The sequence below is a fragment of the Macaca nemestrina genome, chromosome 2 (assembly GCF_043159975.1).
Source record: "Macaca nemestrina isolate mMacNem1 chromosome 2, mMacNem.hap1, whole genome shotgun sequence".
In the NCBI taxonomy this organism is placed as follows: Eukaryota; Metazoa; Chordata; class Mammalia; order Primates; family Cercopithecidae; genus Macaca; species Macaca nemestrina.
Genome location: NC_092126.1, coordinates 34,198,820 through 34,224,793, shown reverse-complemented (window position 1 = coordinate 34,224,793; position 25,974 = coordinate 34,198,820). Strand labels below are relative to the sequence as shown.

Here is a 25,974-nt window from a genome sequence, read left to right as displayed (position 1 = left end):
CTGGATTGCCTCCCCACCCATCCTCACCTCTCACTTTGGATGTGGTTCCAGGTTCCTCTGCTAATTATCTCCTGCCCTTGTATCACATTAACAGATTTCTAGGTGGCTGCATTTTTTCTTTAAATCATACCCCACACCCACCACCCGTGACACCACCATGGACACATTTTCCTTGCTTAATCCCCCAAAGGGCAACTAAGAACAGAAAGTAGTGTTTAACAAAGCTTTCCTGAAAACTTGGAGTGAACAAAGGAAATTATGATGCAAAAGAGATAAACATAAAACTGAATCCTATGTTTGCTGTAAGAAGTCATGGGCTATAAAATATATTGTTAATGTGATAACTCAGGAGAAAAAGAAAAATCTCATTAAACATTTACAAAGGTTTCATTTTAAAAATTTCATAGTTGCCAATAATAAGACAAATTTATCCCTGCAATTCCATTATCCTTTTTCCTTCAGTGCCAAAATGCATCTAAGCCTTCTTCATATTGTTAATTTAAAGGTTGTTCTGCCATTTGCAGCTATACAGAGCATCACAAAGAAATGTTGGTATTCTTAACTGTGTGTGGGATCCTGACCTTTTTGGGTCTTTAGTATGTATAATGTAATAATGAACCTTACTCAGAAACACTGAAGTTTTGTAGGCATTTCTTATTTTATTAAACTTACAGTGTTTTCTAATTTTGAAACCCCAGTGTAAGTTCATAAACGTGCACCAGGCTGCCATTCCATTCCTGTTTGTGACTCCTGAGGACATAGCAGGATTCTGAAACTCCAGCCTTGTTGATGGAACAAAAAATGCTTTTTCCTAAAAACTAAACATGGCTTCAAGCTCTGAAATAATTTCTCTAGTGTTGCCCAGGAATTTATGAGGGAAAAAAAATAGATTCAAAAATATAATGGTATCTTATAGTACACAATGTTCTTTTAGGTATATAGAACATACATGCGCATATATATATATTAGCCTTCATTTTTACAAAATTTGAAAGCATGCCTGAGTTTGGCAGGGCTTACTCAAGGCGGGCAGACACCACTTCCCCATTAATGTTCCCATCCTGATCGCCAGAGTACTTTCTAAGACAAGAATTTCTTTTACTGGTGATTAACAGTTTTGGTGTATTTCAAGAGAAAGATTTTTTTTCTTCATTCTTGCATATTGAATGATTTTTCCAAGTGACATAAAAATGCTAAAAAGGACTTGCCTGCATTCATTAACAACCCAGAGGTAATCCTTGGCAATGTTGGGATCCGCTGGGATTGCAATCCTTGCATCATGGAAAGCAATCAGAGCCCCAAATGTCAAACCCAGATGGAATGGAGTGTGGGATATTAAAAATATGTACACGCACAGGAACTGAATTAGACTGAGAAAATAATTTCATAATCTAAACTAATTCATTTAGAATTTAATATTAAGCAAAAGAATTGAAAGTGACTAAAAATATCATTAAATTACAGCCACAGCTGAGAAATTACCATCCTATTCTATGTTTTGTTTTTAGTATCTTTAGGATCAAAATGAGCTTACCTGAGCTTCCCCACCCGTGGGATTTAGTCTTTATTTTTTTTCCTGCAGATCTCAGCCCATCCTAGAAAGTATATTTGTCTATTCTAGCAAGAATGGATAACAAGCTGATCTGAACCTCCAAAAGAAGGCAGAATTATTATGACTATGACCAAGAGTTTTGGTGTCAGGCAGAAACAGGTTCCCCAGAGAATGTGTAAATTTAGTTAACCTCTCTGACCTTCAGGTTTCTTATTTGTAAAATGAAGACAATATTTTCTACCTCTTAGAGTTCTTCTGAGTACTTAAGAACATAATATCTTCAAAGTGTTATATTAATGTATATGGCATATCGTAAAGTGGCTATAAGTCGTTATTTATAGCATAATGGGCAAGTTGTACAGCCTAGAAGGCAAAAGCTTGGCAATACATAAATAAATAAAGCTAGCTGAAAAAATGCAAAAACCTATAGCATTTCATGGCCCTCAATCTAGTGACTAGCTCATTGATAAATATTTGACCTGAGCCAGGCCAAATAATTCCAACCCAGGACTTTGGGGCTTGGATTATTTTGCTGGAGCTCTTAGGAGAATAGAACTCCTTGGGGGTTACTACACTGTGAGAGTAGGAATCTGCGTGTGCAGGAGGCCATCCCGCCACCTCATGGAAATGAGGCCAAAACAGAAGAGAGCAGAACGTAAGAGATACAATTGAGAAAAGAATAAGATAGCATCTTGATGGCCTCAGTCAGGCTCTGGATCCAGCATTGCCTAAAGTGAGATCTACCATTGAAATTTGCAGCCACAAACGCCTATGAATTTTCTTTTCGTTTAATTCAGTTGAAGTTGGACTTTTGTTGCTTGCAATTAAAGATTTCCGGCCGGGCGCGGAGGCTCACGCCTGTAATCCCAGCACCTTGGGAGGCCGAGACGGACGGATCACGAGGTCAGGAGCTCGAGACAATTCTGGCTAACATGGTGAAACCCCGTCTCTACTAAAAATACAAAACATTAGCCGGGCGAGGTGGCGGGCGCCTGTAGTCCCAGCTACACGGGAGGCTGAGGCAGGAGAATGGCGTGAACCCGGGAGGCGGAGCTTGCAGTGAGCCGAGATCGCTCCACTGCACTCCAGCCTGGGCGACAGAGTGAGACTCCGTCTCAAAAATAAATAAATAAAGATTTCTGACTAATATAACTTGGCTTTTGGCAGAGAGAAATATGGTGGGGCAGAGGTAGACAGAGGCAATGCTGCACGGCCATTCCTCCTCTACACCACCAGCCACAAAGGGAACTCATTCCCGTGACTTCCTTTCTGGTCCTTGAACCCTTATGGCAAAACGAAGTATCTAAATTAATCTGATGATATTGCTAATCTAATATTTTATTATAAGTATTCTGCCCTAGAACCTTGGAGAACAGGTTCATCTTTGATTTCCCCATGAGACTAAGCACATAGCTAGCAGATAGCATGTAGACAGCAGATGCACATAGGATTTGGAACACAGAAGGTGTTTGGATATTTGTTAAAGAAGACAAAAACATTGCCCAATCGCCAACCTGTACTTCACTTTCTTACATGAGATGGAAAAGAGACAGAGGCGATTCAATTTGCTGTAGCCTAGATCAAATCATTTGAGTTGCCACTGCAGAGAAAAGGCAAAAGGACAGACCATTATAGTGTCCTCCTCTCCTCCATCTCTGGGAAATCCACTGTGTGCCTTCCCAGTATTTTCTATTGACCGCTCCTTACTACTTCCCTGGTGTGCATTATATGATGGCTCCTTCCATTTTTTACTTCAGGATTTGGAATAAGATTATTCACACTTATATGCATAATACAATGGGTAGAGTAAAATAAAATCTCATATTCCTGGAAGCAGGAAGGACACAGTGATTATGGTGTTTTCTAAATTTGCTGGAAGTTTGATGGGGGAAACTGAGGGTTTGAGGGAGAATGGCTTCTTGTCCCCCATGCTGGCTTCATTTTCCTCCTCAGAAGACCACTGTGCTTTAAAGTCCAAGAAAGTATCTATTGTGACCAGCACCTTTTTTCTGCTTGAGACCTCCCATGTGCCCATTGTTGGGACATTCCCCTGTGCTCATGGGAGAAAGTGTCCAGGTTAGATGACGAAGTCTATGTCCCTAAGAATCAATGTTGATATATCTTATTTTCTTCTCTGATCAAGTCACAGGCTTCTTTTTGCAAAGGACTTGTCTACTCATAATGACATTTTACATGTGAACATTTCCAATCTAATTGATGTTTCATTTTTAAAATTATTTTCCCCTACCTTTCTGGCCATAACTTAAGCAAGGAGACATTTTATAAACAGTTCTGCTTTCAGTCTCCCAAAACAGCAAGCTCAAAGGCCGAGGACCACATGTAGTGGAAATAATAAGAATGTGAATTAGGAGACCTTGGGTCTAAACCAGGTTGTACTAGGTAAATGGCTTCACGAGGGATGTTTCTAGATATGTTGTCTTGGGCAATTTACCTAACCTCTCTAGCCACAGTACTTTCTTCATAGATTGTTGTGGGAATGAAATGAAATAATATTTGTAAAACATTTAGCATAACACCAGACACTAAGTAAATAAATTCAAAAATAAATTTATTATTGGTATTTTTATTACTACTATTACTACTGTTATGGTATAACTGCAGTTCCTTTGCCAAAGAACACACATTCTCTTAAACAGATTATCATTCCCATCATGATGAACTCACTTGAAGGAACTTGTTTTCTTTTAAAGTAAAGTCTGCAGACTCATGTCTGGCATTCTCTGCAATGCTCCTGGACTAGGGATTCTGAACTTCAAGGAGCAAGAAAGAGATGGAAGGAAGAGAGGCAAGTGCATCTTGTCCAGAAAGGAGTCATGGCTTCCTGGTGCAGCTAATGACGATGATGATGCTGACGACGTTTTTAAACAGTGAAAACATTACTTTTGCTTATGTTGTATTTCCATAGTAGTAAAAGGAAGCTGGCAAATGTGAAGATAAAGGACACTAGAGGCCAACAGAATGACAACAGGGTCTCCTAACATCTTCTTAGGAGTCTTGCATGATTACATTAAGATGAATTATTCATGCTGAAAACACCAATGAGAAAGTTAGAAAAGGATGAATTGAGATTTTTTTTTTTACTTTTTTTATTATTTTATACTTTAAGTTCTAGGGTACATGTGCACAACGTGCAGGTTTGTTACATATGTATACATGTGCGATGTTGGTGTGCTGCACCCATCAACTCGTCATTTACAATAGGTATATCTCCTAATGCTATCCCTCCCCCTTCCCCCCTCCCCACAATAGGACCCGGTATGTGATGTTCCCCTTCCTGTGTCCAAGTGATCTCATTGTTCAATTCCCACCTATGAGTGAGAACATGCAATATTTGGTTTTCTGTTCTTGTGACAGTTTGCTGAGAATGATGGTTTCCAGCTGCATCCATGTCCCTACAAAGGACACAAACTCATCCTTTTTTATGGCTGCATAGTATTCCATGGTGTATATGTGCCACATTTTCTTAATCCAGTCTGTCACTGATGGACATTTGGGTTGATTCCAAGTCTTTGCTATTGTGAATAATGCCGCAATAAACATATGTGTGCATGTGTCTTTATAGCAGCATGACTTATAATCCTTTGGGTATATCCCCAGTAATGGGATGGCTGGGTCAAATGGTATTTCTGGTTCTAGATCCTTGAGGAATCGCCACACTATTTTCCACAATGGTTGAACTAGTTTACAGTCCCATCAACAGTGTAAAAGTGTTCCTATTTCTCCACATCCTCTCCAGCACCTGTTGTTTCCTGATTTTTTTAATGATTGCCATTCTAACTGGTGTGAGATGGTATCTCATTGTGGTTTTGATTTGCGTTTCCCTGATGGTGAGTGATGATGAGCATTTTTTATTGTGTCTTTTGGCTGTAGGAATGTCTTCTTTTGAGAGATTTTTTATAATGATTATAATACCTAAAATAAAGTGAATATAAATATTACTATTAATAATTGTAGTCAGCATTCTTTTAATTCTTACTATGTGCCAGGTACTGTGTTGAACACTTTATATACATTATTTCCTTTAATCTGTACTGTTACCTTGTGAAGGAAGTATTTTTTTTTTTTTATCGTACTTTAAAGATGACGAAGCGCAGAGAAACTAAGCGATTCACCTAGATGCATAGAAATAGTGACAAAATAGGATTTGAACCCAGACCTGTCTGGGTTTAAAAAAAAAAAAAAAAAAGCTCTTGGCTACTATATGAGTATATCAATATTAAGCCCTCTGCTTCTGCTAATGTTGCTGGTGGAGGAGGCAGAAGCATGCCGATGGGCAACACAGAAACTTTTCCTTTTGCTAGATGTTTGGTAACCAAAGTTCAGGCCTTTTCACCCAAGCCAGAGTTCGGTGGTTGCCTCTACTCCTGCTGGTATAATTCTGGCTACTCTCTCTGTATTTCATACCAGATTTCCACATATTTTTGAGTTTTTTCTTATTGAAGTATAATTCACATACCATGAAAGTCCTCCTTTCAACATGAACAGTTCAGTTGTTAGTACATGGACAGAGTACACACATCTGCAACCATCACTTCTAAGATTTCCAAGTGTTTCTGGAGCTCTTATTATAAATATGGGGTTCCTGGAAGGGCCAAGCAACCATATCCTACAACTCTGTCCTTAAAGAGTTTGCAATTTAATTGAGAAGCCATGATTTAGAAGCTTGAGGCTTCTCACTACTTATAATAAAAGAGAACGATACCATGCAAGAACATAAATATATACATTATACACACACATACAATATACACCCCACACAATAATTGCTAAGAAAAGGGGGAGCTAACAGCCAGGGCTATTGATTATGAGAAAGTCCTCATGGAAGGGGCAGGCCTAAGGCAGGCCTTGCAGATGAGGGAGTATTGGAGAGGTGGTGTGAGCAAGGAGGGACATCAGATGCAAGGAATTGTCAGGCTAAATGGTTAAAGTATTAAACTCTTGCCAAGCGTAACTGTTTGCCCTACTGAGAGACTGGCTGAGATTTCAATAGGAAATAAAAAAGAGATTAGATGAAGCACAGTGATTTCAGCCAGAGAGCGCCTGGTCTATTTCAAGGTAATTTATATAATCGTGACCAGAAGCTCGTCTCAGAAGCTCAGGTGTGATGCTCATTGGCTTCAGCGGGATGTGTGCTTTGTGAAGCAAGGATACATTTGGACCTGGGTTGGAAATTCCCACTTTAAAAAGCCATTTTGTTCCATTTTGAACTAAAGGGACAGTGAAAGCCATGCCCCATGATGCTTCATGGTTACTAAAGCTGCAAAGGCATTTATTTCTGCCTGGGCATAAAGAATTATTTCAAGCATCATCTCCCGGGTTCCTTGGTTACTAAAGGAATCCTGTCTCATCTCAGCTCGGCGGCACAGATGGGTAAGTTGCCATGACGATCCTGAAAGACCTGGTTGGAGTCTAATACCACAAATGGTGGGATCACTGTCACCGCATGACCCCTGAAAGCTAGCAGTGTCCTTTCTGCCCCTTGCAGCTTGTCCATTCCTCCTACTGGACCCACTTCAGCTGCCCAGGCCTTGCCACTGGGGGTCACAGACACAGTGGAAAGGGAGCTTAATGTCAGCAGCTCACCCCGTTTGATGGCAAATCTCCCTTTCTGTCCCAGACTGTGCTATTGACACTTGATCATAGTAAAGTCCCCATGTCCTTTTGGGCATCCACAATTCTTCAAGCCTGGCCTTTGAAGGGAGGAGACACTAGGTTTTTATGCAAAAGCTATACTAGGTAGCACACGAAAATATGGAATAAAGCTTATTTTTTCTCCTGTAAGCAGCCAGACATAATCTAAGCTTTTTCACAAGGTAAAAACACCCCACACAATAATTGCTAAGAAAGCAGGGAGCTAACAGCCAGGGCTATTGATTATGAGAAAGTCCTCGTGGAAAGTGCAGACCTAAGGTAGGCTTTGCAGATGAGGGAGTATTGGAGAGGTGGTGTGAGCAAGGAGGAACATCAGATGCAAGGAACTGTCAGGCTAAATGGTTCAAGTGTTAAACTCTTGATAGTCAGAATTGGTCAATCCCTGCAACTGCCTAGATGCAACTTCATTATTTCACATGGACATATGCATGGTGCTTGTAGTTGTACAGATGGCTGCAACAATACCTTCTATCCACGTGTTCTTCTTACAATGTGGCTTTGCCATGTTCACATTCAGGGGTGGGTCTGTGTTTCTTCCCCTTAAATATGGGCCAGCTTGTGGCTGAAGTCAAGTGATACTCTGTGACTTTCAGGGCTAGGTCACACAAAAGGTAATCTAGTTCTCTTGGCGTGCTTGCCCTGGGAACCCAACTACCAAATTTTGAGGAAGCTCAAACATATAGTTGTTCCAGTTTACAGCCCACTTGAGATTCCACTTCATAGCCAGCATCTACTAGCAGGCATGGAGTAAATGAGGCTGCAGGTGGTTTCAGCCCCCAGCTGACATCACTCCCAGTCTATAAGTCATCGCAGCTGAAGCCTCAGGTGTCATGAGGCAGAGACAGCTATCCTTGCCGTGTCCTTTCTGAATTCCTAGTTAAGAGAAGCCATACAAATAGTAAAGTGACTGTTTCTCGATATCAAAAAGTTTGGGGCAGTTTATTACCTAGCAATAGTTGCTAGAATTGTGTTCCTTTTATTTCTAATGCTTTCTGTATTCCTGGGCAATCTTACTCTTCCCTTAAGAAATAATTGAGATGTTAACTCCTTTATGCGCTTCCAGTCCAGGTACTTTGTACATACATCTCTGCTTTGGCACTTACCTCCTCCTGTTTACCTCCTTTGTCTTTTCTGCTACACTGTGAGTTCCTTGAAGGCTGAGTTTTTCTTTTTTTTTTTTTTTTTTTTTTCGAGACGGAGTCTCGCTGTGTCGCCCAGGCTGGAGTGCAGTGGCCGGATCTCAGCTCACTGCAAGCTCTGCCTCCCGGGTTTTTACGCCATTCTCCTGCCTCAGCCTCCCGAGTAGCCGGGACTACAGGCGCCCGCCACCTCGCCCGGCTAGTTTTTTGTATTTTTTAGTAGAGACGGGGTTTCACCGTGTTAGCCAGGATGGTCTCGAACTCCTGACCTCGTGATCCGCCCGTCTCAGCCTCCCAAAGTGCTGGGATTACAGGCTTGAGCCACCGCGCCCGGCCGAAGGCTGAGTTTTTTTGTCTTGATGCTCTAGAGTAAAAGAAAAATGGGAGAGTGATTAGAGGTTTTAGAGCCAGACAAACCTAGTTTTGAATTTCCACTGTGCTAACTATTAGCTGAGTGTGCAAGTTGCTTACCTTTTTTTTTTGAGATGGAATTTCACTCTTGTTGCCTAGGCTGGAGTGCAATGGCACGATCTTGGCTCACTGCAACCTCCACCTCCCAGGTTCAAGCAATTCTCCTGCCTCAGTCTCCCAAGTAGCTGGAATTACAGGCATGCACCACCACACCCGGCTAATTTTGTATTTTTAGTAGAGACAGGTTTCCCTATATTGGTCAGGCTGGTCTCAAACTCCCGACCTCAGGTGATCCACCCACCTTGGCCTCCCAAAGTGCTAGGATTACAGGCTTGAGCCACCGCACTCGGCCAAGTTGCTTACTCTTTAACTGACATGCACTCACATATGTAAAATAGTGAACATATCTATCATTATTGTCAGGAAAAACTTTGATGGTGTCTATTCCGAGCCAATTACCTGACATAAAAAATGCCCAATAAATAACAGGTATTATCATTGTTATTTTATCTTCTACATTGAATGAAGTGTGATTCAAATTAATTTGATTATTTAAACAATATTTGTCAAGCACCTACTACTAAAAACTGTATATTTCACAGTTGATATTCAATCAAGTATTTTTAATAAATGGATGTACAAAATAATGCAAGTGATCATTAATTTGGATTTTTAAAGGATACAAGCCTTCTTACCAAAAATTACTTTTTAAATTTCAACAGCTTTTGGGGTACTAATGGTTTATAGTTACATAGATGAACTGTATAGTGGTGAAGTCTGATATTTTAGTGCATCCTTCCCCTGAGTAGAGTCCATTGTAACCAATGTGTAGTTTTCTTAATCGTTCACTGCCAACTCATCCTCTCCCTTCTGAGCCCCCAAAGTCCATTATACCTTCTGTTTGCCTTTATGTACCCATAGCTTAAATCCCACTTATAAGTAAGAACATACAGTATTTGGTTTTCCACCCCTGGGTTACTTCACTTAGAATTATGACCTACAGCTACATCCAAGTTTCTGCAAAAGACATTATTAAATTCTTTTTAAAATGTCTGAGTAGTATTCCATGGTGCATATACACCAAATTTTTTTTATCCATTCATTGGTCAATAATTGTGCTTGTGAATTGTGCCACAATAAACATATGCATGCAGGTGTCTCCTTGATATAACGGCTTCTCTTGGGTAGATACCCAGTAGTGGGATTGCTGGATTGAATGGTAAATCTGTTTTTAGTTCTTTAAGAATTCTCCATACCGTTTTCCATAGAAGTTCTACTAGTTTACATTCCCACCAGTAGTGTATAAATATTCACTTTTTACCATATCCATGCCAATATGTACTGTTTTTTGACTTTTTAATAATGGTCACTCTGGCTGGGGTATGGAGATATCTAATTGTGGTTTTCATTTGCATTTATCTGATGATTAGTGATGTTAAACATATTCTCATATTTTTTGGCCATTTGTATATCTTGTTTTGATAAATGTCTCTTCATGTCATTTGCCCACTTTTTGATGGGATTATCTGTTGTGGATTTTTCTTGATGATTTGTTTTATTTTCTTGTAGATTCTGCATATTAGTCCTTTATTGGACACATAGTTTGCAGATATTTTCTTCCATCTGTCTGTGTCAGGCCTCTGAGCCCAAGCTAAGCCATCATATCCCCTGTGACATTTGGTGCCATGACTTGGATTGGGGGACCTCCCTTGGGAAATCAATCCCCTGTCCTCCTGCTCTTTGCTCCGTGAGAAAGATCCACCTACAACCTCAGGTCCTCAGACCAACCAGCCCAAGGAACATCTCACCAATTTTAAATCGGGTAAGCAGCCTCTTTTTACTCTCTTATCCAACCTCTCTCACTATCCCTCAACCTCTTTCTCCTTTCAATCTTGGTGCCATCCTTCAGTCTCTCCCTTCTCTTAATTTCAATTCCATTCCTTTTCTGGTAGAGACAGAGGAGACGCATTTTATCCGTGAACCCAAAACTCTAGTGCCGGTCATCGACTTGGGGAGACAGTCTTCCCTTGGTGTTTAATCACTGCGGGGATGCCTGCTTGATTATTCACCCACGTTTCAGAGGTGTCTGATCACCACAGGGATGCCTGTCTTGATCCTTCACCCTTAGTGGCAAGCACCACTTTCCGGGGGGGCAGGCACCCCCCACCTCTTCTCTCCATGTCGCTACCCTCTCTTTTCTCTGGGCTTGCCTCCTTCACTATGGGCAACCCTCCACCCTCCATTCCTCCCTCTTCTCCCGTAGCCTATGTTCTCAAAAACTTAAAACCTCTTCAACTCACAACTGACCTAAAACCTAAACACCTTATTTTCTTCTGCAACACCACTTGGCCCCAATACAAACTTGATAATGGCTCTAAATGGCCAGAAAATGACACTTTCAACTTCTCCATCCTACAAGACCTAGATAATTTTTGTTGAAAAATGGGCAAATGGTCTGAGGTGCCTTACATCCAGGCATTTTTCACACTTCGTTCCCTCCCTATTCTCTGGTCCTAATGTGACTCATCCCAAATCCTCCTTCTTTCCCTCCCATCTGTCCCTTCAGTCCCAACCCCAAGCATCACTAAGTCTTTTCAATCTTCCTTTTCTATTTACCCATCTGACCTCTTCCCTCCTCTCCAGACTGCTCCTCCTCAGGTCACTCCCCTCAAGGCTGAATCAGGCTCTAATTCTTCCTCAGCCTCCACTTCCACACCCTATAATCCTTCTATCACCTCCCCTCCTCACACCTGTTCTGGCTTACAGTTTCGTTCCATGACTAGCCCTTACCCACCTGCCCAAAAATTTCCTCTTAAAAAGGTGGCTGGAGCTAAAGGCATAGTCAAGGTTAATGCTCCTTTTTCTATATCCAGCCTCTCCCAAATCAGTTAGTGTTTAGGCTCTTTTTGGTCAAATATAAAAACCCAGCCCAGTTCATGACTCATTTGGCAGCAATCCTGAGATGCTTTACAGCCTAGACCCTAAAAGGTCAGAAGGCCTTCTTATTCTCAATATGCATTTTATTACCCAATCCACTCCCGACATTAAATAAAGCTCCAAAAATTAGATTTTGGCCCCCAAACCCCATAACAGGACTTAATTAACCTCACCTTCAAGGTGTACAATAACAGAGAAGAGTTGCAATTACTTGTCTCTGCTGTGAGAGAAACCCCAGTCACATCTCCAGCACACAAGAACTTCAAAACGCCTAAGCCACAGCAGTCAGGCATTCCTTCAGGACTTCCTCCCCCAGGATCTTGCTTTAAGTGCCGGAAATCTGGCCACTGGGCCAAGGAATGCCCGTAGCCTGGGATTCCTCCTAAGCCATGTCCCATCTGTGCAGGACCCCACTGGAAATTCGACTGTCCAACTCACCTGGCAGCCACTCCCAGAACCCCTGGCACTCTGGCCCAAGGCTTTCCGACTGACTCCTTCCCAGATCTTCCCGGCTTAGCTGCTGAAGACTGACACTGCCCGATCGCCTTGGAAGTCTCCTGGACCATCACAGATGCTTTGGGTAACTCTTACAGTGGAGGGTAAGTCCGTTCCCCTCTTAATCAATATGGAGGCTACCCACTCCACATTACCTTCTTTTCAAGGGCCTGTTTCCCTTGCCTCCATAACTGTTGCAGGTATTGATGGCCAGACTTGTAAACCTCTTAAAACTCCCCTACCCTACCTGTCCCAAAACCAGACAAGTCTTAAAGGTTGGTTCAGGATCTTCACCTTATTAATCAAGTTGTCCTTCCCATCCATCCTATAGTGCCAAACCCATATACTCTCCTATCCTCAATACCTCCCTCCATAACCCATTATTCTATTATGGATCTCCAAGATGCTTTATTTACTATTCCTTTGCACCCTTCATCCCAGCCTCTCTTTGCTTTCACTTGGACTGATCCTGACACCCATCAGCCTCAGCAACTTACCTGGGCTGTACTGCCTCAAGGTTTCAGGGACAGCCCCCATTACTTCAGTCAAGCCCTTTCTCATGATTTACTTTCTTTCCATTCATCTGCTTCTCACCTTATTCAATATTTTGATGACCTTTTACTTTATATCCCCTCCCCACAAATCTTCTCAACAGGACACCCTCCTGCTTCTCCAACATCTACTTTCAAAGGGATATAGCACATTCTCCCCCCCCCCCAATTTCTTCCTCATCCATTACCTATCTCAACATAATTCTTTGCAAAAACACATGTGCTCTCCCTGCTGATAATGTCCGACCAATCTCTCAAACCCCAATCCCTTCTACAAAACAACAACTCCTTTCCTTCCTAGGCATGGCTGGACACTTTCGCCTGTGGATACCTGGTTTTGCCATCCTAACAAAACCATTATATAAACTCACAAAGGGAAACCTAGCTGATCCCATAAATCCTAAATTATTTTGCCACCCCTCTTTCCATTCCTTAAAAACAGCCCTAAAAGCTGCTCCCACAACTCATCCCAATCCTTTTTCATTACACACAGCCGAAGTGCAGGGCTGTGCAGTTGGAATTCTTACACAAGAGCTGGGATCATGCCCTGTAGCCTTTCTGTCCAAACAACTTGACCTTACTGTTTTAGGCTGGCCCCCACATTATTCCTGATACCACACCTGACTCCCATGATTATCTCTCTGATCCACCTGGCATTCACTCCATTTCCCCATATTTCCTCCTTTTCTGTTCCTCACCCTGATCACTCTTGGTTTATTAATGGCAGTTCCACCAGGTTTAATTGCCACTCACCACCAAAGGCAGGCTATGCTATAGTATCTTCCACATCTATCATTGAGGCTACTGCTCTGCCCCCCTCCACTACCTCTTAGGAAGCTGAACTCATTGCCTTAACTCAGGCCCTCACTCTTGCAAAGGGACTATGCATCAATATTTACACTGACTCTCAATATGCCTTCCATAGCCTGCACCACCATGCTGTTATATGGGCTGAAAGAGATTTCCTCACTACACAAGGGTCCTCCATCATTAATGCCTCTTTCATAAAAACTCTTCTCAAAGCTGCTTTACTTCCAAAGGAAGCTGGACTCATTCACTGCAAGGGCCATCAAAGGGCATCAGATCCCATTGCTCAGGGCAATGCTTATGCTGATAAGGTAGCTAAAGAAGCAGCTAGCTTCCAACTTCTGTCCCTCACAGCCAGTTTTTCTCCTCCTCATCGGTCACTCCTATTTACTCTCCAAATGAAGTTTCCACCTATCAATCCCTCTCCACTCAAGGCAGATGGTTCTTAGACCAAAAAAAAAAAAAAAAAAAAAAAACAAACAAACTCCTTTTAGCCTCACAGGCCCATTGTATTCTGTCATCACTTAAAACCTCTCATTTCCTTTCCATCATGAAAATCTATCCCCAATCTGCCACTCTTGACTCCCTCTTGGAGTGGATAAATGAACTTTGCTGACAGGACACACTCCAATACTTTTCACTCTGATGAAGTCCTATTCTTTACTTTTATACTTACTTTTATTCTCGTTCTCATTCTTATGTCTCCCTCTACCTCTCTCCAGCTATCTCCACCACACTATCAATCTCACTCAGTCTCTCCTAGCCGTTTCTAATCCTTCTTTAACAAACAATTGCACGTTTTGCATTTCTCTTTCCTCCAAAATTGCCGAGGCCTCGATTTACTCACTGCTGAAAAAGGAGGACTCTATATATTTTTAAATGAAGAGTGTTGTTTTTTGTTTGTTTGTTTTTACCTAAGTCAGTCTGACCTGGTGTATGACAGCATTAAAAAACTCAAGGATAGAGCCCAAAAACTTGCCAACCAAGCAAATAATTATGCTGAACCCCCTTGAGCACTCTCTAACTGGATGTCCTGGGTTCTCCCAATTCTTAGTCCTTTAATACCTGTTTTTCTCCTTCTCTTATTTGGACCTTGTGTCTTCCGTTTAGTTTCTCAATTCATAAAAAAATGCATCCAGGCCATCACCAATCATTCTATATGACAAATGCTCCTTCTAACAACCCCACAATATCACCCCTTACCCCAAAATCTTTCTTCAGTTTAATCTCTCCCACTCTATGTTCCTACACTGCCCCTAATCCTGCTCAAAGCAGCCCTGAGAAACATCACCCATTTCTCTCCATACCACCACCAAAAATTTTCACTGCCCCAACACTTCACCACTATTTTGTTTTTCTTATTAATATAAGAAGACAGGAACATCAGGCATCTGAGCCCAAGTGAAGCCATCATATCCCCTGTGACCTGCACATATACATCCAGATGGCCTGAAGCAACTGGAGATCCACAAAATAAGTGAAAATAGTGAAAATAGCCTTAACTGATGACATTCCACCATTGTGATTTGCTCCTGTCTCACCCTAACTGATAACGATATAGCCTCCCCACCATGCAGTTAAGAAGGTACTTTGTAATCTTCTCCCCCACCCTTAAAAAGGTACTTCGTAATATTCTCCCCTGCCCTTAAGAATGTACTTTGTATGCCTATCCCAAACCTATAAGAACTAATGATAATCCCACCACCTTTTGCTGACTCCTTTTTCGGACGCAGCCCACCTGCACCCAGGTGAAATAAACAGCCTTTGCTCAAACAAAGCTTGTTTGGTGGACTGTCTTCACACAGACATGCGTGACAGTCTATTTACTCTGATGATGATTTCTTTTGCTGTACAGAAGCTTTTTAGTTAAATTAAGTCCCATTTATTTATTTTTATTATATTTGCTTTTGGGGTCTTACTCATACTAATAATGATTTTTTTAGACCTCAAAAGGAAACTAAAAAATAGAATATTGGCTGGGTGTGGTGGCGCATGCCTGTAATCCTAGCACCTTGGAAGGCTAAAGCAGGAGGATTGCATGAGGCCAGGAGTTTGAGTCCAGCCTGGACAACACAGCAAGACCCTGTCTACAAAAAAATGAAAAATTTAGCCAGGCATGGTGGCACTCACCTGTAGTCCTAGCTACTCAGAAGGCAGGCAGGAGGATCACTTGAGCCCATAAGTTTGAGGCTGCAGTGAGCCATATCATGCCACTGCACTCCAGCCTAGGTGACAGAGCAAGACCACATCTCTAAAAATTAAAAAAGTAAAAAATAAATAAAGAAAATAGAATCGTTTCTTTTAAAATCTTGATGCTATATCTCAAAATATTCCAAAATCAAATTCCGTTTGCTCTATGAGTTACCAGCATTTTGAATTTTGGGCTTAATGGTCTATAATAGTTTTCCATTTCTGCTATAACAAAGTACCCAAAGCTAAACGGCTTAAACAACACAAATTTGTTATCTTACAATTCCAGGGGTCAAAAGTTTGACATGAGTCTCACCGGGTTACTATGAAGGTGTCTGCAGAGTTGCATTCTATTCTGGAGGCCCTACGGGATAATATATTCCCTTGCCTTTTCTAGCTTCTAGAGGTCACTGTATTCCTTGGCTTGTGGACGCCTTCTTCCATCTTCCAGGCAAACACTGTTAGGTCAATTCTTTTTACATTGCATTTATCTTACCCTTCCTCCATTGTTACATTTCTCACCACAGCCAGAAATGTTCTCAGATTTTAAGAACTCATGTAATTACATTGGGTCCACCCAGATAATCTAGTATGATCTCCATATCTCAAGGTTCAAAACCCTAATTACATCTGCAAAGTCCCTTTTGTCATGTAATAAAACACATTTACAGATTTCAAGAATTAGGACATAAACATTTAGAATAATGTGACTATTGTGGCTGGGCACAGTGGCTCACGCCTATAATCCCAGCACTTTAGGAGGCTGAGGCAGGTGGATCACGAGGTCAAGAGATCAAGAGCATCCTAGCCAAAATGGTGAAACCTGTCTCTACTTAAAAAAAAAAAAATACAAAAATTAGCCGGATGTGGTGGCAGGCACCTGTAAACCCAGCTACTCGGGAGACTGAGGCAGGAGAATGGTGTGAACCCAGGAGGTGGAGGTTGCAGTGAGCCGAGATCATGCCACTGCACCCCAACCTGGTGACAGAGTGAGACTCTGCACTCCAGCCTGGTGACAGAGCAAGATTCTGTCTTAAAAAAAAAAAAAAGAAGAAGAATATGACTATTGTTTTCTACCTTCCAGAAGGACTTTCACTTAGAAGACTAGAAGGCCTCGGCTGGACAAACCCTGCTTTCTGCCATCTCACAGAGGAACAAGTAGAGAGGTGAAGTGATTTACTCTGTGTCGCACTGCTAATTAAGTTTAGAGCTGAGATTGAATCCCAAGTCTCTTGGCTCTGAGTTCACAGCCCTTTTTAGAATGCTGCCACCCAATATGTGGTCAGCACTGACATCATCTTGAGCTTGTTAGAAACGCAGACTCTCAGATCCCACCTTAGACCTAATGAATCAGGTTCCGCATTTTAGCAAGATTCCCAGGTAAATCTCGTACACATTCAGGGTTGAGAATCACTAGCTTATGACATCACGTGGGCTCTGAAAAGCCTCCAGGGAGGTTGCATAGGAATTGAATGGGTGACTCTCTCAAGCAGTCCGGCCTCATCACTCTCTCTTGAGACCGACTGATTCTGATCTAGACTGATCAGACACCTAAAGATGCAGGCTTAGCACTATCATCATCAGTCTTTGCTGGTCTGGGGCATTCTCTGGATGCTGAGCTGACTGTTCCAATAATGTGCTATGCAGCTTTCTCTTCTAAGGAAAGAGGCAGTACAGCAGATCAGTTAAGCACCTGGACTCTGTAGACAGCCTGCCTGGCCTCAACTCCTGGCTCCACTTTAACAAATGTAAAGTTTGTGCGCTTGAATGACCTGCTCATCTTTTCTGTGTCTCAGTTTCCATATTTGTAAAATGGGGATGAAACTAACGGTACCCACTTCACAGGTGAGGATTAAATAAGTTAATAAATATATGGAAAGCACATAGATCAGTGTCTGCCACTAAGCAAAAGCAATGCAAATGGTAGTTATTTACCATTTTTCTGGGAACCCCCAGGCCTCCTCCAAGTGGAATCAAAATCCTAAATGAACTCGGTCTCTAGAATTTCTCCAGATTCTGTATCTGCAAGGGTCAGAGGCTCTGATTATGATCCTAGGTAACCAGAGTATCCACCGGTCTAGAGCTATACTCTAGCCACCAAGGCATTGCAAGGAAGACCAGGGAGGAGGAGATATCCTTTTGGAAAGCATTAGTTCCCTGGCATGTGATGCTATATTGTCTGTTGCTAATATTTTTTCTAAGTAATCAAAGAACTTTAAAAAACGCCCATTGGTATAATTACAGTAAGTTTTAAAACTTTAAACCCAGATTACTACATGGCCATACTGCTTTTTTCTATTTTTTAGGCTTTCTTCAAGCCAAATGAATTTTAATTCTGATCATCTCTTAGAACCCTAAAGACTGTGGGCTTACTTGGGAATTTACAAATAAAAATTATGCTTTAAAAGCAATATTTTAAAGTTACAAATTGTGATTTGACCTTACTGAAGGACATTGAAGCAGAATTCATTCTCTTATTGAATGAGTATCTGTGGAGTTTGTAATACGGCCTTTCAACTTTTCCATCTCAGCCAGCAATGGAATCTTAAAGTTCAAAAATCTCTTAAAGTTCATTTTATCTACACCCCAAATGCATGCTTGACTCACCTTCATAACATCTTCACTGATTTTAAAATATGCTAGATCCTCACAACTTTAGAAAAATGGAGGAAGGTCAAGGATAACTTAGTAAATCCAAACTCATTATTTAAAAGATTTCTAATTTCAAATATAAGGTATGTTATAAACTAAGAGACAGCATAAATGAATACTAAAATGGAAATTACCCAACAAAAAATTTACCATCCTGCAATAATCCAACTATACAGGATATATCACAAACATTATAAGAGCTAATGGTAGAGCCTAATGGCAGGAACACATAAAAAAGATTATTTTCAGTGAACTCTTGGTTTGAAATCTACTCCTTCTATGACCATTCTCTTGTACTGAACATAGCTTTAGTAATTCAAAAATGAATCTATTCCTAATGTTTTATTTAATAAGAGAAGGTTTATGAGATCATCTGTTGGTCCGAATTAGTGGAGTAAGAGTTATAGAATTGTAGCACTAAAAAGAGATGGTGCAAGTTATCTTTATTCCAATGAGGAATTGAAATCTTAGAGAGGCAAAATGGCATTACAATTTCGGGTCTAAGGCAGTTTCTGAAGGATGACATCAGAAATAACAGGAAGCTCTAGGTCAGTGCCTGGCTGCCCTAGAAAAGCTTAGGCTGGGTCCCTTGACAACTGGGCCTGGTAACTGTCAATTAGCAGCATATTGCAGTGACTAAATCAAGTATGACACCGCTCAGCCCTGGCTGGCAATCAGGAGACACGTTTTTCACGACAGCAGACAAACCATGTTTTACCTTGATTCAGTTCAGCAGTGGTGCCTGCTGTCAAGGTCCTCCTTATGGACTAGGAGATATTTGGTACTATGGGAAAAGGTTAGACCAAATGGCTACCTCTTCAATCCTCACTGACCACTGCGTGTGATATGTTTACTTACTGATTTTCCTCTTTAGCCTTAAAGAAATTCCAAGGCAAGGGTAGTGACATGTTTGTCATAGAGAGCCAAAGAAACAAAATTTCTAAAAGCATAAGTTCTATCTATGGTCACAGTCTTTGGCTCTACCGGTTAATAGCTGGGTGATTTTATTTAAGTTATGTAATCTCTGAATGCCTATTTTCTTAACTGTAAAATCCAGATAATTATACTATTGTCACAGTGGATTGTTATAACATTTAAGTGAGAAAATATACTGAGAGAGTAAAATTGAATACTGTTAGTAACCGGACTGCAGTATTTATAGCAGAACATCAATACAATATTTCTTTCTTTTTTTTTTTTTTTTTTTGAGATGGAGTCTTGCTCTGTCACCCAGGCTGGAGTGCAGTGGTGCAATCTCAGCTCACTGCAAACTCCGCCTCCTGGGTTCACACCATTCTCCTGCCTCAGCCTCCTGAGTAGCTGGGACTACAGGTGCCCGCCACCATGCCCAGCTAGTTTTGTTTTGTTTTGTTTTGTTTTTCCAGTAGAGATGGGGTTTCACTGTGTTAGCCAGGATGGTCTCGATCTCCTGACCTTGTGATCCATCTGCCTCGGCCTCCCAAAGTGCTGGGATTACAGGTGTGAGCCACCACGCCCAGCCCATCATTACAAAATTTCTAATAGACCATACTGTGTATCACACCACTGCTGCAAAATGACTAACAGTTCCTTATTCTGAGTGATTGCTGCTTTCTTACAAACATTATGCCCACTTCCTCTCTGTTCTTCCTGTCTCTAGAACAAAGATTATCAAGATATCCAATTCCGAACTGTCCTTTCTTCGTGACAGCATCCATTCCAAAACAAGCTCCTGCTTCTCTGACGCCACCTTAAAATCACTCAGCCTTAAGTCCAAATTTCATTTCAAGCCCCTCGCAGGTCACTCTTTTGGAAACATCCTCAGACATATGCTGTCTTTTGCTGCATCAAGCTAATTAAATTCAACTTTGTATGAGTTCTTGTTTTCTCCTAGTAGTGTTGGTTGATGGGCTTCCACAATGCTGAGCACATACTCTAGCACATTACATGGATAAGAAATGTTAGTTATTGGCAGTAGCATAGAAGTATTCTTATTCTCAACTTCTTGCATGTAGCACACCTGAAAACATGTTTGTTCAATGAAGAGCCATCCTTAAGTATCTGGGAGGCCAGGCAGCATGGCTAGAATGAAGAGATGTAGTTTTTCCTTCAAGGTTCAAAATAGTATTGAAAAGTGTCTAAGGTAACTGCAACAGCAATGAGTGGAATGAATGGACAAGCAAAGCAAAGTAAAGATTTTTTAGCCCACTAAAGTCCAAGTAGTGGCCAGAAATTGACCATTGTCTGGACCTGTTAAGCCAGGATAGCCAGATCTCTACTAAAAAGAGAAGGTTGAAATAGCTACACTTTAAAGTGCTTATTTCCAAATTTCTACAAACAGTAATCTGACAAATAAGGGAATTAGTAGAAGAATAAATGTCCTAGTCACATAGATGGTGATTAGGCTGTATCTGGAACCCAGGACAGGGGACTGTTTGTAGAGAAGGTGCATTAGCTATCTATTGCTGCATCACAAATTACCCTAAAGCTTAATGACTCCAAAAAACATTTATTTTCTCTGGCAATTTCTCCTGGTCAGGAATTCTTGAGTTGCCTGGCTGGGTGATTCAGGCTTAATGTCTTCACGAGTTGCAGCCTAGGGCTGGTGGATCCACTTCCTAGGTGGCTCAGTCATGACTGGCTAGTTGGTTCCTCTTTCTATGTTCCTCACTGCAGAGCTGTTTGAGTGTATACAGGAAATGACGGCTAGCTTTCTCCATAGGGAGCAATCCAAGAGACAAAAACTGAAGTAACAATATGTTTTATGATCCAGCCCTGGAAGTCATACATCATTTCTATGGCTGTAGTCTATTGCTAACACATGCCAACCCTGTTTCAGTGCCAACTCTGCTCCTCTGCCAGATGTGTTGTTTCGGACCAGCACTTAAATTCTGAGTTAGTTTCCTCATTTATAATACAAAAATAACTACTTCCTTTCAGGACCGTTTTTTATGATTAACAAATATAAGATTATCAAGCGCTGCTTAGCATAATGAGTTGTCCCACAACGGGCACTATATAGAAGTGTTTTCATTTTTCTTAGCGTCCTCAGGAAGTCTGTCCTTATTATTCTAAAGTTTAAACTCTGAACATCCCCTTTATTTTACCCCTGGAGAGGCGACTCAGTCCCCGCCCACCCGTACCTACTCCAACTCAAATCCAAAGCAGGACAACGGTGGAAGCGGAACTATAGTTTCCGGAGAGCGATTCCAGTGCCCGGAGTTCATTGTAAAACGCACCGGAAGTGGGTCCGGCGGCTTTCTTTCCGTCGCGGAGGGCAACGGCCGTAGACCATTCCGGCGACCCTTGCGACGGCTTCCCACGGCTGCTGCGTCCACGTGGCGGTGGCGTGGGGACGCTCTGAAAGCAGAGCGGCGGGGCTCCCGGAAGTCGTGAGTCGAGTCTTCCCGGGCTAATCCATGCCGGGTTGGAGGCTGCTGACCCAGGTCGGCGCCCAGGTGCTGGGTCGAGTCGGGGACGGCCTGGGTGCTGCCTTTGGCCCAGGGAACAGGTAGGAAGGTGTGAGGGTGTCCTGCTTGCACAGCCGCGTCCTGGAGCAGTGGAATGGCCTGGTGCAGTTGGGCCTCCCGTGGGTGCAGGAGGAAGGGGCTCTGTTCAGACGTGGGACACAGAAGAATAAGGGCCGTTAACCTAAGGAAGCACGTTGTAAGGGGATTAAAGTGGTGGTTTTTTAAAAACGCTTATGAGCCAGCCCCTAGCAGCGAACGCTATTAACAGCAATGATATCTTACAATTACTGAGCGTTTGCCAGGTACTGAGCGCTCTGCTAAGTGTATGAGGTGCCTTATGTAGCCTCACGGGAGCAAACTACTATCATAAAGATTACAGTTAAAACTGAAGGTTAGAGAGGTGAGTTAATTTGCCCAAAGTCACTCAACTAATAAGTAGAAAATTGGGAATCTAACCTGAATTTACCTGACTACAAAAGGAGAGTAGACTGCAGAAAGCTTTACTTCTGTTCTGACCCTCCATGCAAGAATTACACCCCTTCTTCCTGACCTCCACCCACTAAGGTCTTTCTTGGTACGTTCACCTGTTCAGAGATCATGCCTTTTGTGGATCTTTTAACTTTGCACACCCAGTTTCTTTACTTCCCTGAACCTAGGCCATGTCATTGCAGGGAGGAGGTGAGCTTATTAGACAAACATCAGCATGCCACCTTCTGCCACCTCCACTGAATGTATAACTATTAAGGTACACGTCCAAATGGGTTAGTGGCTTCTCATGTCTATAGGTAGGACTGTTTTTTTGGGAATCTGTTTATCTGTGAGGAGAAAATGAATTTTTTTTCTCCAGGGTAACGACAAACAGTTTAAATGTGAGCCTTATCCGAAGGAATGTGGGGATGAAGAAAAGGTTGGAGACATGAAAAAAAAGTATACAGAATCTAAGCCCTTTCCTAAGGCCCTGACTGCACTTTCCAATTTGTGACTTCCCTTTTCTATATTAAATGGAGGAAGTTTTAAAATTGTGGTTTGGTTTTATTTTTTCTTTTTATAGAACACACATCTGGCTTTTTGTTAGAAGTATTCATGGAAAGAGTGGTACGTGGTGGGATGAGCATCTTTCTGAAGAAAATGTCCCATTCATTAAGCAGTTGGTCTCTGATGAAGATAAAGCCCAATTAGCAAGTAAACTATGTCCTCTGAAAGATGAACCATGGCCTATACATCCTTGGGAACCAGGTGATTATTTTGTATTTGATGAGCTCTCTTTTCCTAATTGCTGTGTGGCTGGACACATTTAAAATCATAGTGACTGCTTGATAAATTTATCATTTCTTTAATTTATTTTTCATGTGCTGTGTCTGTCTGTTTTATTGTGGTTTGTTTTGCAAGTTTATTTCCAACCTCCTAGTCTAGTTTTAGTGAATGCCTGATGATAATAAAGACCTCCTTGAGAAGCTGTTTTATAGGTGAAGGGAGAATCATTCTGCATACATTCTCTTGTTTACTTCAGCTAAAAAGAATATAAGTCAGGAAAGAAAGGCTGGAAGAGTGTGATGTAAGTTGTAATGTGTTGCATGGATGTTCAGTTGGGATGTTGTAGCACTGTAGATTTGGAAAGCATAACCCCTGAATCACCTCTTGGTGTCTAGAAAGATGCTAAACCCATGTGTGGCCAGACCAAGAGGAATAAGGCCTTTTCTATTAAGTGTGTGGTCCCTGGTTAGGGTTTATTGTGACAGTTGAATTGGTTATCAGAACTTCTTAATGAGGCAACTTTACCAGTTTATGCAAAGAATCTAAGTGTCTTGTTGTAGACGTACATATTTTAGCAATATATGACCAGTTTTGACATCTCTATAGCCTCAGCTATCTTCTCAGAGTCTGAGTAATAGATGTTTTCTAATGAATAAAGTTGGGTAAGAATTGATACTAGGAAAGCAAAATGATGGATTTATCATGCCCTGTATGAATGCCATTATTTTAAAACCAGAATATATCTAACTTATGTATTTTCTTTATTTCATGTATTTATGTTTGTTCATTTTACAAATATTTATTGAGCCCCAATATGTCATGCCAGGCATGGTTGAAGGCACTTAGGTCTGTAAAGAACAGTCCTATTTTACTCTGAATATATTGGCATATTTCTTTTGTGCCTTCTTCTCATACTGAAACTTGACTTTAGGAAAAACGATTTCATCATGTTGGCGAGCGTTGCAAAAGCTTTAATTCACATTGCTTTGGTTTTAATTGCCAGGTTCCTTTAGAGTTGGCCTTATTGCCTTGAAACTGGGCATGATGCCTTTATGGACCAAGGATGGTGAAAAGCACGTGGTCACATTACTTCAGGTAAGAAAGAAACAGAAGGTGTAAGAGATATCTATGTGTTTCAAGATCTGTTTGTGCAAACCTTAACAAGAACTATTTGTATCCTGAAACATGGAACTGTATGGTGAAGAAAGGGGTAATGTTGAACATAAATAGTATTAAAGAACTTATGGTGGTTTCAGGAATGCCCTCACCCTTGCCTGAGCAATGGCCTTCTGATACTGGTATTTGGATAACCAGAACAATGAATTTCTTTTTTTAAGTATAACCTATCCTTTTACAGATCCCCTTGTTTACTTTATAATCGGAAAAACATCTCAGTCCCATTTTGTTTTCTTTTATGGAATTCTTTCAACTCCAAATTACAGTTTTGATCTTTTTGCTAACAGAATATAATACTCTTGTCTGGTGAGGCTGCATTTTGTTCACTAAGATAAGCTGTAGTCTAATGGGTAAGAATGTGGGTCCTGAGACCAGAATACCTGAGTTGCAGTCCTGATTCTGCCACTTACTAGTGTGTTCTTGGAGCACTGTGCCTCATCTGTAAAAGATACTCTATTCTGTAAAAGAAATAATTGTGACCTACCTCAAAGGGTTATTGTGTAGATTGCACAAGATGATAAATGTCAGGCACTTGAAACAATGTTGTGTGTCCACTATAAGCTACTATTGTCTTTATCATCATTATTGTTGTTGTTATTATTATTATTATAGAAAGATACTGGTAAGTGATCATCACTCCCCAAATCACTTTGAACAACTCAGTTGATCCTTGGGGCTTAGTCTTAGGCAAGTAATGATACAGGTGATGTAAAGTACGAGCTCATGCATCTAAGTGCTTAGAGTGCTAATAAGGCACAAAGAGTCTATAGATCCTTTTCTCATTATTATTGGCTCTGAATGACCAAGTATAAGACGGTAGTTTTGTGAACTCTGAGGAAACTGGTGGGGGCAGGGGACTTTCAGGAATGGCTGGTGGGATTGTAAATTGGTACAAAACCATTTTGGAAAACACTTTAGCATTATGTGGCAAAATTAAGACGGGTAAGCCTTGTAGTCTAGCAATTCCGCTTCCAAGTATTACTAGAAAACTTGAGCAGCATCATCACACTTAATCCCAGCAAACTAGAAATAACCCAAGTCTCTGTCCACAGTAGAACAGGTAAACAAATCATGTTATTTTCACATAATGAAATGTTGTACAGCAATGAAAGTGAACAGAATAGAGCTACACACAATATAGATGAACCTTACAAATAAGTGAAGTAAGACATGGAAGAGTACCTAAAATCTGATTCCATTTATATAAAGTTTAAAGCAGGCAAATCTAAATACATTATTAAGCAATACTTTCCAAAATAGTAATTACAATGAAAAGTAAATGGCTACCATAAATGTCAACAGTTATTTCTAGGGCAGTGCTTCTCCAACTTTAGTGAACCTCAGAATCACTTAGAGGTCTTATAAAACACAAAGATTCTGATTCAGTAGGTCTGGATTGAGGCCTGAGAATCTGCATCTGTATTAAAAGTTCCCAGGGGATCCTGACACTGCTTGGCTGGTGACCATATTTTCGAGTACTCCTGCTCTAGGGTAAAAAGATGAGGAGGTGACTGGGAAGAGACACACACGGGCTTTTGGGATTCTACTTTTGAGCTGGGTAGTGGTTGCATGTATATTTTGTTTAAACTCATTTTATTTTTTATTTTTTTGAGATGGAGTCTCGCTCTGTTGCCCAGGCTGGAGTGCAGTGGTGCAATCTTGGCTTACTGCAAGCTCCGCCTCCCAGC

General features: G+C 41.2%; 1 protein-coding gene and 1 long non-coding RNA gene across 6 annotated transcripts in view; one reads left to right on the top strand and one right to left on the bottom strand.

Annotated features, from left to right (window-relative positions):
* The window catches only part of LOC105490379 (uncharacterized), a 32,775-nt gene extending 11,107 nt beyond the window's left edge, over window positions 1-21,668 (bottom strand). Inside the window, exons 1-2 of one of the 4 annotated variants that reach the window (XR_011619685.1) lie at window positions 21,534-21,668; window positions 8,329-8,728 (exon numbers count right to left, since the gene is read on the bottom strand). This is a non-coding gene — a long non-coding RNA (uncharacterized lncRNA). Of the gene's footprint in view, window positions 1-8,328; window positions 8,729-8,835; window positions 12,980-21,529 lie in introns of those variants that run through there. The other 3 variants (XR_003020015.2, XR_011619686.1, XR_011619687.1) reach the window with 3 other exon arrangements.
* Window positions 21,193-25,974, top strand: part of LOC105490378 (mitochondrial ribosomal protein L3) — a 43,788-nt gene continuing 39,006 nt past the window's right edge. The window contains exons 1-3 of one of the 2 annotated variants that reach the window (XM_071090917.1): window positions 21,193-21,281; window positions 22,908-23,092; window positions 24,114-24,205. In XM_071090917.1, the coding sequence (XP_070947018.1) occupies window positions 21,208-21,281; window positions 22,908-23,092; window positions 24,114-24,205 (351 nt within the window). In that variant the 5' untranslated portion in view covers window positions 21,193-21,207. Of the gene's footprint in view, window positions 21,282-21,670; window positions 21,898-22,907; window positions 23,093-24,113; window positions 24,206-25,974 lie in introns of those variants that run through there. The other variant, XM_011755901.2, reaches the window with a different exon arrangement.